Source organism: Procambarus clarkii, chromosome 54, assembly GCF_040958095.1.
Source record: "Procambarus clarkii isolate CNS0578487 chromosome 54, FALCON_Pclarkii_2.0, whole genome shotgun sequence".
NCBI lineage: Eukaryota > Metazoa > Arthropoda > Malacostraca > Decapoda > Cambaridae > Procambarus > Procambarus clarkii.
Genome location: NC_091203.1, coordinates 968091 through 981863, shown reverse-complemented (window position 1 = coordinate 981863; position 13773 = coordinate 968091). Strand labels below are relative to the sequence as shown.

At 37.2% G+C, this 13773-nt stretch overlaps 1 protein-coding gene across 1 annotated transcript in view; it reads right to left on the bottom strand.

Moving 5' to 3' along the window:
• Positions 1-13773, bottom strand: part of LOC138352573 (nicotinamide phosphoribosyltransferase-like) — a 174342-nt gene that overhangs the window by 88057 nt on the left and 72512 nt on the right. The window contains exons 7-8 of the mRNA XM_069305062.1: positions 12287-12369; positions 10003-10196 (exon numbers count right to left, since the gene is read on the bottom strand). Of these exons, the coding sequence (XP_069161163.1) occupies positions 10003-10196; positions 12287-12369 (277 nt within the window). The remainder of the gene's footprint in view (positions 1-10002; positions 10197-12286; positions 12370-13773) is intronic.

Sequence of the window (13773 nt, the reverse complement as noted above, 5' to 3'; positions counted from 1 at the left end):
GAACATAAGAACAAACGTAACTGCAGAAGGCCTATTGGCCCATACGAGGCAGCTCCTATTCTATAACCACTCAATCCCACTCATATACTTGTCCAACCCGCGCTTGAAACAATCGAGGGACCCCACCTCCACAATGTTACGCGGCAATTGGTTCCACAAATCAACAACCCTGTTACTGAACCAGTATTTACCCAAGTCTTTCCTAAATCTAATATGAAAGATTTCTAATTTGGGGAATTAACTTAGTCATCCTACGCTGGACACGTTCAAGTGAATTTATATCCATTCTATAATATGGCGACCAAAACTGAACTGCATAATCTAAATGGGGCCTAACTAGAGCAAGATATAGCTTGAGAACCACACCAGGTGTCTTGTTACTAACGCTGCGATTAATAAATCCAAGTGTCCGATTTGCCTTATTACGAACATTTATGCATTGATCCTTTTGTTTTAAATTCTTACTAATCATAACTCCCAGATCCCTTTCGCAATCCGACTTCGCAATCACAACACCATCTAGCTCGTATCTTGTAACTCTATCATCATTACCTAACCTCAGAACTTTACATTTATCAGCATTAAACTGCATCTGCCAATCCTTTGACCATTTCAAAACCCTATCTAGATCAACTTGAAGTGATAGTGAGTCCTCCTACGAATTAATTTCCCTACCGATTTTCGTATCATCGGCAAATTTGCAAATGTTGCTACTCAAACCTGAATCTAAATCATTTATATATATTATAAACAACAGAGGTCCCAGGACAGAGCCTTGAGGCACTCCACTTACAACATTTTCCCACTCTGACTTGATTCCATTTATACTAACTCTGTTTCCTTTGGTATAGCCATGCCCTAATCCAGCTTAATATAGCACCCCCAATACCATGAGACTCTATTTTTTTAATCAGTCTTTCATGTGGCACTGTATCAAAAGCTTTGCTAAAGTCAAGGTATACAACATCGCAATCCTTACCACTATCAACTGCCTCAACAATGCTAGAATAAAAAGATAACAAATTTGTTAAACATGAACGGCCATTTATAAAACCATGTTGCGACTCAATTATTAATTTATGTTTTTCAAGATGAAGACGAATTTTATTTGCTATTATAGATTCGAGTAACTTTCCCACAATAGACGTTAGGCTAATTGGTCGATAGTTAGACGCAAGTGATCTATCTCCTTTCTTAAAAACTGGTAACACATTAGCAACTTTCCAAAACTCTGGCACTCTGCCTGACTCTATTGATTTATTAAATATGGTTGACAGTGGGTCACAAAGCTCCTCTTTGCATTCTTTAAGCACCCTAGCAAACACTTCATCCGGCCCTCGGGATTTGTTTGGTTTGAGTTTTACTATTTGTTTAAGAACATCCTCCATGGTAACTGCTAAACTCGTCAACCTGTCCTCGTCCCCACCCACATAGACTTGTTCGGCTGAAGGCATATTGTTAAGTTCCTCTTTAGTAAATACAGATACAAAATATTTATTAAAAATACTACTCATCTCTTCATCACTATCTGTTATTTGACCTGTCTCAGTTTTTAATGGACCTATCCTTTCCCTAGTCTTAGTACGATATAACTGAAAAAACCCTTTAGGATTTGTCTTTGCTTGCCCTGCTATGCGAACTTCATAGTTTCTTTTTGCTTTCCTTATCTCTTTTTTAACATTTCTAACCAGTTGTACGAATTCCTGTTCTAAAGTGACCTCCCCATTTTTAATCCTTTTGTACCAAGCTCTCTTTTTACCTATAAGGTTCTTCAAATTCTTTGTTATCCACTTTGGGTCATTAGTATACGATCTATTCAATTTGTATGGTATACTACGTTCCTGTGCTTTGTTTAGAATATTCTTAAATAAGTTATATATTGAATCCACATCGAAATCCCCATTTAAGTCACCTATCGCTGGGTTCATGTCTCGCTCCAAGACCGGCCCACACCCCATACCCAAGCCTTTCCAATCAATTTGACCCAAAAATTTTTTTAGGCTATTAAAATCAGCTTTTCGAAAATCTGGCACTTTAACAGAATTTTCTCCTACTGGTCTATTCCATTCTATGCTAAATCTGATTTCTTTGTGATCACTGCTCCCTAGCTCACTCCCTATTTCGATGTCATTAATTTGCGTTTCCCTGTTAGTTAACACTAAATCTAAAATATTATTTTCCCGTGTTGGATCCTTAATGTGTTGCATAAGAAAGCAATCGTCAATTAATTCTAGAAAATTTTCTGCTTCACTATTCCCTGTTTTGTTCAACCAGTTTATTCCACTAAAATTAAAGTCACCCATGACGTAAATACTGTTAGATCTAGATGCCCTAGATATTTCTTCCCATATATGCTTTGCTTCCATTCTGTCTAAATTTGGTGGCCTATATATAACTCCTATTATAATATTATTTGCTTTTTCGTATAATTCTATCCAAATAGTTTCTGTGTGTGGCTCAGTTTTGATTCCCTCTTTGAGACTACATTTCAAATTGTCCCTAACATATATGGCTACTCCCCCTCCTCGTCTAATATATCTGTCTGTGTGAAATAGTTTAAATCCATTTATTTGATATTCAGCTAATAGTTCTCTATTTTCTACATTCATCCACGTTTCGGTAAGTGCAATAATATCTATTTTTTTCTGTGCAGACAAGAGCATTTAAATCGTTAATTTTATTTCTTAGACTTCTACTGTTAGTGTAATATACCCTAAGTGAATTGTTATTTTGAGGCCCTTCTCTTTCCCTGATCATTTTGCCAATTCCTTTCTCCCACAAACACATACTTTTATTACCTCTTTCCTCCAAATCAATTCCCATACCTCTATCTACTAACAGTTTAAACCCAAACAAACACCTCTAACCACTTCTTCCAACGAGTTCGCAACAGCAACAACCCCAGCTCTCGATAGATGCACCCCATCACGAGCATACATTTCATTTCTTCCATAGAAGTGTTCCCAGTTGTCTATGAAAGATATTGCATTTGATTTGCAATGTCTTTCCAGCCGGCAATTGACACCAAGTGCCCGTGACATCCATTCATTTCCCACTCCCTTTCTTGGAAGAATGCCACATATGATCGGGATTCCTCCCTTGCTCCTAACTAATTCAATGGCTGTCCTGAATCTCTGTATTAGTTCCTCACTCCTAACTCGTCCAACATCATTACCCCCTGCACTAATACAAATAATGGGTTTGTTTCCATTTCCCGTCATAATATCATTCATGTTTCCAGTGAATGCAACTTAAGCTTTGTTAATCTTTCTTCATATGAAAGATTTCTAATTTGGGGAATTAACTTAGTCATCCTACGCTGGACACGTTCAAGTGAATTTATATCCATTCTATAATATGGCGACCAAAACTGAACTGCATAATCTAAATGGGGCCTAACTAGAGCAAGATATAGCTTGAGAACCACACCAGGTGTCTTGTTACTAACGCTGCGATTAATAAATCCAAGTGTCCGATTTGCCTTATTACGAACATTTATGCATTGATCCTTTTGTTTTAAATTCTTACTAATCATAACTCCCAGATCCCTTTCGCAATTCGACTTCGCAATCTCAACACTATCTAGCTCGTATCTTGTAACCCTATCATAATTACCTAACCACAGAACTTTACATTTATCAGCATTAATCTGCATCTGCCAATCCTTTGACCATTTCAAAACCCTATCTAGATCAACTTGAAGTGATAGTGAGTCCTCCTCCGAATTAATTTCCCTACCGATTTTCGTATCATCGGCAAATTTGCAAATGTTGCTACTCAAACCTGAATCTAAATCATTTATATATATTATAAACAACAGAGGTCCCAGGACAGAGCCTTGAGGCACTCCACTTACAACATTTTCCCACTCTGACTTGATTCCATTTATACTAACTCTCTGTTTCCTTTGGTATAGTCATGCCCTAATCCAGCTTAATATAGCACCCCCAATACAATGAGACTATCTTTTTAATCAGTCTTTCATGTGGCACTGTATCAAAAGCTTTGCTAAAGTCAAGGTATACAACATCACAATCCTTACCACTATCAACTGCCTCAACTATGCTAGAATAAAAAGATAACAAATTTGTTAAACATGAACGGTCATTTACAAAACCATGTTGCGACTCAATTAATTTATTTTTTTCAAGATGAAGACGAATTTTATTTGCTATTATAGATTCGAGTAACTTTCCCACAATAGACGTTAGGCTAATTGGTCGATAGTTAGACGCAAGTGATCTACCTCCTTTCTTAAAAACTGGTATCACATTAGCAACTTTCCAAAACTCTGGCACTCTGCCTGACTCTATTGATTTACTAAATATGGTTGACAGTGGGTCACAAAGCTCCTCTTTGCATTCTTTAAGCACCCTGGTAAACACTTCATCCGGCCCTGGGGATTTGTTTGGTTTGAGTTTTACTATTTGTTTAAGAACATCCTCCCTGGTAACTGTTAAACTCGTCAACCTGTCCTCGTCCCCACCCACATAGACTTGTTCGGCTGAAGGCATATTGTTAAGTTCCTCTTTAGTAAATACAGATACAAAATATTTATTAAAAATACTACTCATCTCTTCATCACTATCTGTTAATTGACCTGTTTCAGTTTTTAATGGACCTATCCTTTCCCTAGTCTTAGTACGATATAACTGAAAAAACTCTTTAGGATTTGTCTTTGCTTGCCCTGCTATGCGAACTTCATAGTTTCTTTTTGCTTTCCTTATCTCTTTTTTTAACATTTCTAACCAAATGTGTCCAAACATAGTGTCCATCAACACGTGGCCAAACACAATGTCCATCAACACGTGTCGAAACACAGTGTCCATCAACATGTGTCCAAACATAGTGTCCATCAACACGTGTCCATCAACATGTGTCCAAACATAGTGTCCATCAACACGTGTCCAAACATAGTGTCCATCAACATGTGTCCAAACATAGTGTCCATCAACACGTGTCCAAACATAGTGTCCATCAACACTTGTCCAACATATTGTGCTATTACAAACTCCCTGATCTCCGACAGAGGACAACTGTACCCATCAATGTTGCATGTCTGCAAGAGTGAAGAGCTCGTATTAGCGCCCAACCTGCATCTTACATGGCTGCAACCTCTGTATGTTGCATGTTACACAACCTCGCCAACACCAACCCCCCGTACAGCTTTACCACCAAGTGATGGCTTATGTAGGAAAATCCTTCCAATATTATGAATTTCAAACATTCACGATGATGCGTAGATTGTGACCTGGAACCGATGCATATGTCTGAAGACATTCTTGACTTTTATCCCGACTTCAACACCAGCTCCCATACCGTTAGGCCAACCTGTCAATCTGTCATCACAAAGTGACAGTATCAATTATTACTACAAATGGAAGTACAAATTATTAACTTCCCTAGGCCTTGTATATTACATGCGTATGTTCTAAATGTACATAATGCAGATGTACTAAGGCTTTGGCTGCCATATTTTGACTAGGATTGCTTACGTGGATATTAAGTCGCAATAACGTGGATGAAAATTAGACACTCAACCCACACATCTGAAAAATAAAAGAAGCGACGACGTTTCGGTTCTTCCTGTACCATTAGCAAGTCATGTTACCATTGCATGAGTTGATAATGGTCCACATTATGACATGACAATTATATTATTTTCAGATTTGTGGGTTATGTGTCTAGGGTTGCTTATTTATGCCTAGGACTGGTTTTTAGGCTTATTATCACTGTTCTATTATTTGGTTTGCTCTTTATAGTGGTCCATTGTATAAAACGTAAACCTCTTTTGGATACTACAGCCCAAATTTTGTCCATTTGATTCATAGTAGCTATAGGTTCTCTCTTTTTAGAATATGGGTTGATTTGGCTATTGTTTCAATAAGCTAAGTGTCCCTCGAAAAAAATCTGTAAATCTGACACCCTAGGCATCGGTTGTCATTTGTACTTCCCCAAATATTATATCAGGGATTTATAAAGAGAAAAAATCATACTTACCAAACCTACTTGTTACGCTGAAGTGTAACCAACTATAATGATAAAGGGTTCCCAGATGAGTTTTATGCACGGACTACAACAACGCCTATCAGATATGGGGAAGAGAGCTCTGCTCTTTTCAAACATATGAATTCGATAGAATTTTTTATTCGATAGACTGGGGGAATTTTATTAGTTACCGAAATTTACCTGGTAACATGTATTAATATACGCAACAACATTCCACTTCGAAAACGACAGGAAGCCGGCGGCTTGTCAAAAGTTTTCCATTTGTCCTGACGATTAAAGTGTTTTAACATAATTGTGTTTGAAAGAGGGTAGAATTCATATATATATATATATATATATATATATATATATATATATATATATATATATATATATATATATATATATATATATATATATATATATATATATGCGAACAAGCCTGAATGGTCCCCAGGACAATATGCAACTGAAAACTCACACCCCCAGAAGTGACTCGAACCCATACTCCCAGAAGCAACGCAACTGGTATGTACAAGACGCCTTAATCCACTTGACCATCACGACCGGACATAATGAGGTGATAGCCGAGGCTATTTGAACCACCCCACCGCCGGCACTCGGATAGTTATCTTGGGCATAGCATTTTACCAAATCACCTCATTCTTTGGGGCAACACGTGAGGAACACAAATGCGAACAAGCCTGAATGGTCCCCAGGACATATGCAACTGAAAACTCACACCCCAGAAGTGACTCGAACCCATACTCCCAGAAGCAACGCATCTGGTATGTACAAGACGCCTTAATCCACTTGACCATCACGACCGGACATAATGAGGTGATAGCCGAGGCTATTTGAACCACCCCACCGCCGGCACTCGGATAGTTATCTTGGGCATAGCATTTTACCAAATCACCTCATTCTTTGAGGCGTCTGATTAAGGCGTCTTGTACATACCAGATGCGTTGCTTCTGGGAGTATGGGTTCGAGTCACTTCTGGGGTGTGAGTTTTCAGTTGCATATGTCCTGGGGACCATTCAGGCTTGTTCGCATTTGTGTTCCTCACGTGTTGCCCCAAAGAATGAGGTGATTTGGTAAAATGCTATGCCCAAGATAACTATCCGAGTGCCGGCGGTGGGGTGGTTCAAATAGCCTCGGCTATCACCTCATTATGTCCGGTCGTGATGGTCAAGTGGATTAAGGCGTCTTGTACATACCAGATGCGTTGCTTCTGGGAGTATGGGTTCGAGTCACTTCTGGGGTGTGAGTTTTCAGTTGCATATGTCCTGGGGACCATTCAGGCTTGTTCGCATTTGTGTTCCTCACGTGTTGCCCCAAAGAATGAGGTGATTTGGTAAAATGCTATGCCCAAGATAACTATCCGAGTGCCGGCGGTGGGGTGGTTCAAATAGCCTCGGCTATCACCTCATTATGTCCGGTCGTGATGGTCAAGTGGATTAAGGCGTCTTGTACATACCAGATGCGTTGCTTCTGGGAGTATGGGTTCGAGTCACTTCTGGGGTGTGAGTTTTCAGTTGCATATGTCCTGGGGACCATTCAGGCTTGTTCGCATTTGTGTTCCTCACGTGTTGCCCCAAAGAATGAGGTGATTTGGTAAAATGCTATGCCCAAGATAACTATCCGAGTGCCGGCGGTGGGGTGGTTCAAATAGCCTCGGCTATCACCTCATTATGTCCGGTCGTGATGGTCAAGTGGATTAAGGCGTCTTGTACATACCAGATGCGTTGCTTCTGGGAGTATGGGTTCGAGTCACTTCTGGGGTGTGAGTTTTCAGTTATATATATATATATATATATATATATATATATATATATATATATATATATAATATATATTTTGACGCTATGAATCATAATGTCCAAAAACGGAAGAGTACCATTCTCCTCAGTCTCACAAGTGAATTTTATTGAAGGTACCAAAGAATTGAGTTCATTAAGAAAAACTATCTGGTCTTTGTTGCACGGCCATAAGCACAAAATATCATCAACATACCTAAACCAAACTACATTAGCCGGGATAATCCTGGATAAGATTTTTGTTTCAAAGAATTCCATATACAAATTGCTTAAAACTGGGGACAGGGGATTGCCCATCGCCATACCAAATGTTTGTTTGAAAAATTTTCCATTAAAACTAAAATAATTGTCTTTTATACACAATTTAATAAGTTCCAATACTTTATTGGTCTGCAAGCTCAAATTATATTTAGGCAGTTCCTCACGTAGAAATTCTAACAGATCATCAACAGGAACTTTAGTGAATAAAGAGGTCACATCGAAACTTATAAGTTTAAAATCAAAATTTAAATTCAGTGTGGATAGCTTATTGGTTAACAGAAATCCTACTGAAAAAGTGATTGCACAATTTAACAAAACTCTTAAAACTGTGTGTAAAGGCGATAAAGAGTTGATATCTAGGCTAACAAGTCGATCCCCTCTCTTCCTTACATGTATGGTCTTATAAAAACTCATAAGCCATATAATCCGGCAAGGCCGATTATTAGTTCAATTGGTTCGGCGGCTTATAAACTCTCTAAGTGGTTAGTCAAAGTTTTGTCCCCTATCGTTGGTACTATTTCCAACTCACACTTGACAAACAATGTGGACTTAGTTAATAAGCTATCCACACTGAATTTAAATTTTGATTTTAAACTTATAAGTTTCGATGTCTTGATGTGTACACATCAAGAAGTCAACACCAGCAATCAACAACCAATTATTGCACAACTATATTCTACCCACCTCAAGACTCCGCTCCAATATAGAAGCATCAAGAAATATGGACCAATAGGCTTTCTACAAACACTTCTATTCAATACCCATTGTTTCGTGTTCTGTCTTGTGTTGATGAAATTAATACCCTATTAATGCCACCCCTTGTTCTGTCTTGTGTTGATGAAATTAATACCCTATTAATGCCACCTCTTGTTCTGTCTTGTGTTGATTAATGCCACATCACCCCTTCCACCTCACTCAAATGTAGATATAAAATCGGAGATGCGTAAGTTCTATTCAGTTGTGTATTTGTAAACTAAAGACTTTGAAAATGTAATAAGTTTTACGAAACGCGCACGTGTCGCGTCAGACTAGAAATAAAAATGAATTTTGGAGAATTGATTTTTGATTTACCTCCAACAGTGAAAAAAAATGTACGAAAGATTGAGAAAATTCGTGTTAGAATTATTAATCTTACTTTTTCGGTCATATATATATATATATATATATATATATATATATATATATATATATATATATATATATATATATATATATATATATATAATATATATATATATAATTAATACTTCGAATTTCAACATTTCTTCATTTGATAACTGATCTTGCCAAGATCTATCCCTTTAATAGGCTGTTAAACGGAGCTAGCGACGAGACATTTACTTCACCGTTACTTTACATTTGTTTATGTAAAATATGATGAATATTTGAGTAATGAATGGATTTATCCGCCCCTTGAGGGACCCGTAATATAAGAGGGTAGAAATAGCCTAACCTTCTCTATCATTTTGGGATGTATTTTGTTATCTCAATAAACTTCCAAGAACTTGAACCTAACGAAACATGTGACTCGATCCTTCCCCTTTTCTCATACAAGCAGCCACAGCCTCATATTTTTATTCTTTTGAAAAAGGTCTTAGTGTGAACAACGAACCCAACGATTTCTGAGGAAAGCGCTGATGTTACATTTCCAATCATGCAAGTTCCCTCATCTGAAGTTAACAGAATATTGTATAACTATACTTGTGAAGGTACATTTACTGTACTCTGATCTTGACGTGAAAGATCCGAATCCCACTGACATTAGAATGAAAAAGTCGATTTGGAATTTAACATAAAAATCCAGGTAGCTGTCTGACCTTAGTGACTGTATGATCAGGCGTAATAAACAGGACCTAATACCCATCTGACCTTAAGACGAAAAATGAGTTCTAATTCTAACATTACCGTGTACATACCGGATCCGTGTCAGTGCCTGACCTTAGTGGAGTCACCTTTCCCGGCCTGCTGAGTGGTGTAGAGACCGTGGTGGTGATGGTGGAGGGAGAGACGGCCACGCTTGCTATTCTTGCCGGAGTCGGTGACGGGCTGCTTGTACACGTCGACGCCCTGCCCGCCCACCTCCACGTAGCTCACCTTATATGCGCACTTCTGCGTGTCTCGATTAATCTATAACAACCAATGCCAGGGAAGTGTTGTGTGATTCTAATGAAAAGAACTCTAATGGCTTGGCAAAATAATATTTATGACGGTTACCCAAAAGCCGTAACGGTCACCAACTCGTCCTCTTAAAAATAACGTCACTTCTCGCTCGTATGCGTGCTATGGCCAAATTTGGACGTAATTTGAAATGAAGTTGACTCACAAAAGTGACGTACTGTTCCGTTTTCTGTTTGAGTTGTCCGGCTTACTCGGAACGGTTAGGAGAGGACACTTTCAATTCACGTTTTTCATAACGTTTTGAAACTTTATGAGAATTTCCTGTCCACCTAACCTATCAGAGGACCCTTAACTTATTGTTGTTGAAAAAAAATCCCAAATTTATTTTCATTTCTTTTTTATTTTCAAATTACGTCCACTTTCGGCCATACGGGCAAACGGCCAAAAGCGACATTATTTTTAAGAGGATCGTGTGTTATTATTGATCTTGAGGCACCAGCCCGTGGGCAAGGATGAGCCACATTTGACCACAATATCAACCAAATATATATACACCAGTTAAGGTATTGGTTGTAAGACTCAATATTATCAGCCGAAGCAGACTTTAGGCCAAGTTCGATAACGAATTCATACATCAGGACAGCGAAATTATAACTCTAAAGATACAACATGGGACATGAAGACCCTCACCTGCCCGTCGTTACTGTCAGGAAAGCCCGGGAAGGCATCAATCATAACACCACTGGCACTGAATTATCATCAATATCTCCAAGTCGTTTATGTTTATATACATAATACAGTCAGTAAAACAATTCACAATTTGCACTGATTAATTCAGAGAACAAAATATTTCTTACAGTATTTATGTTATCTTTTTATGAGGACTTCCACCATAACCTTTGTTCTTTATTATCGTTATTCACTTGAACGTTTATCATTATTAACTTGAAATTTCAACGCCAATTATCTGAACTTTCATCATGATTACCCTGAATTTTTACCTTTATTAACATGAACTTTTACCGTTATTAATATTAACTTTCACCATTATTACCTTGAACTGTCAACGTTATTAACATGAACTTTCATTATTTATTTGACTGAACTTTTATAATTTATTAACAAGAACTTATAACATTCATCAATTCGAGCTTTCATCGTTATTAAACTTAATTTTCAGCATTTATTAACCTGATCTTTCATCATTTATTTGACTGAACTTTCAGCATTTATTTACCTGAACTTCCAGCATTTATTAACCTGAACTTCCAGCATTTATTAAACTGAACTTTCATCATTTATTAACCTGAACTTTCAGCATTTATTAACCTGAACTTCCAGCATTTATTAAACTGAACTTTCATCATTTATTAACCTGAACTTTCAGCATTTATTAACCTGAACTTTCAGCATTTATTAACCTGAATTTTCAGCATTTATTAACCTAAACTTTCAGGATTTATTAACCTGAACTTCCAGCATTTATTAACTTGAACTTTCAGCATTTATTAACCTGAACTTTCAGCATATATTAACCTAAACTTCCAGCATTTATGAACCTGAAATTCCAGCATTTATTAATCTGAAATTCCAGCATTTATTAAGCTGAAATTCCAGCATTTATTAAGCTGAAATTCCAGCATTTATTAAGCTGAAAGTGACGATATGTAATATTGGAGCCCAAGTAAGCCATTGTATCAACATGTAATAATGGAGCCCAAGTAAGTTTTTTTTTTTTGAGGGGGGCAATTTTTTATATAATCCGGAAACATAAAGCTAAAACCGAACCTAAATATTTATAGGCCTAGTATAGCACATAGCTGTAAATATATTAGGCCTCATATAGCATGTATTAAGCCTAGGATGGTTAGGTTAGGTCATATTAGCAACAAAAATATACAAATGTGTCCAGTTTGTCCAAATTCAATAATACTCATTGCCATAATAATAGGCTGCTCATCTACAGGTCCATCAGGACATATTGGTACTTTTGACCACATCGTTACTACTTTCTAAGAATTTTCATTTTAGGGGATAAGCTGCAAAAAGGAGATATTGGAGAGAGTTAGCAAACGAGAAGGAAAAAAAGGAATTCTTACCTTCTGGAGCAATGCGGCTCCGGCGCCAAAATAAGTGTTGGCTGTGCTCCAGTTGTGGTTCTTGAGGTGCTCTAGTGTAGACCCTGCAGCAAGATATATGTTCATATAAACTCTGTTGACAGATACAGGAAACCTTTATTTAACTGTTTTATCAATGTCCCTTAGGCCATGGGTGACGAACCTATGGCACTGGTGCCAAGAGTGGCACACAAGCAAATTTTGCTGGCAAAATGCATCGCCGCTCCCTTGATTCTTTAAATCCAACCCGTAATAAATAAATAAATGTAACTAGAATGAAATAAAGGTACAAGAATGTAACAACTCTTGTATATAACTAAAAAAAAATATATGAAGATTATCATAACTGCGAAACGAAGCAGTGAATAAGTTTTCACAAACCAGGAACAAAAGGAAGTGTTCCCAGATGTCTCGCATCAGCAGGAACCAGCTGGAAGATTTTGAGAACAAGTGACACGTTCTGAATTCATCACTCGTCCCAATGTTCTCATCAGTAAATGACAGAACTAAACGAGTATCAATGATCTACTAGAGATCTTTGGGAAGACAAAGATCTACTGTCAAAGTAGATATACTGTCACAGTAGATTTTTTCTATGAGAATTACAAACGTACCAAAGACATTTGCGTCACTCTGCTTATATTTGTCTTCTGTTGTTTGTGAATGAGCACTAGGCATTTGGTGATATAATAGTAAATATGTAGTTTAGCGGCTCCACGAATATTTATTTTTTCGTAATAAATATATTTCATTTGTATTGAATGACTAATCAATCACTACTACATTATTACAGTTGTGAATTTTTAGCATAATGTCATCTCAAACAGCTCAGATAAAATTTGCAATTGACGGAAACAGTATCAGAAATTGTCAGGAATCGTGGACAGAAAACTTTGGTATAATAAAAAAAAAGGATGATGAAGCATCATGCATCAGTTGTGTGCAGTACTTCTTCCGTAGAGCAACATGATAAAACTGTTCATAAATGGCTTTATGATAAAAGTGAGCAAGAATACATTGATCGAGAAATCAGCAACACAAAATATAATCGAATGTTATAACTAATAAAAATTCAGGTTGTTGAAACTAACAGCTTAGTTGTTGCTGGGTTTCAAATGACATAGATAATTGATAATCGTTGCAGACCACTCAGTTATGAGGTATATATGTTAGAGAATCGTGGCCAAAATGTGCTCCTTTTCTTTTCGACCGGTTTCCAGCAAAAGACAAAATTATTCAGCGCATTATGAATTTACAAGTGATTGAAACACAGTTAAAAGATCAAAAATTCAAGTTGGAAACTAACATAGCAGAACAGCTAACAAAAGATAACGGTTCTTGTAAATTCCCATCAATTTGTCTTCTTGATAACACTGACGCTACATCATCAGCTATCAGTTAAAATCCCCACTTCAGTACGGGTGATAAAGACGTGAAAAACTGGTTAACTTGATAACGTTACTTGAACA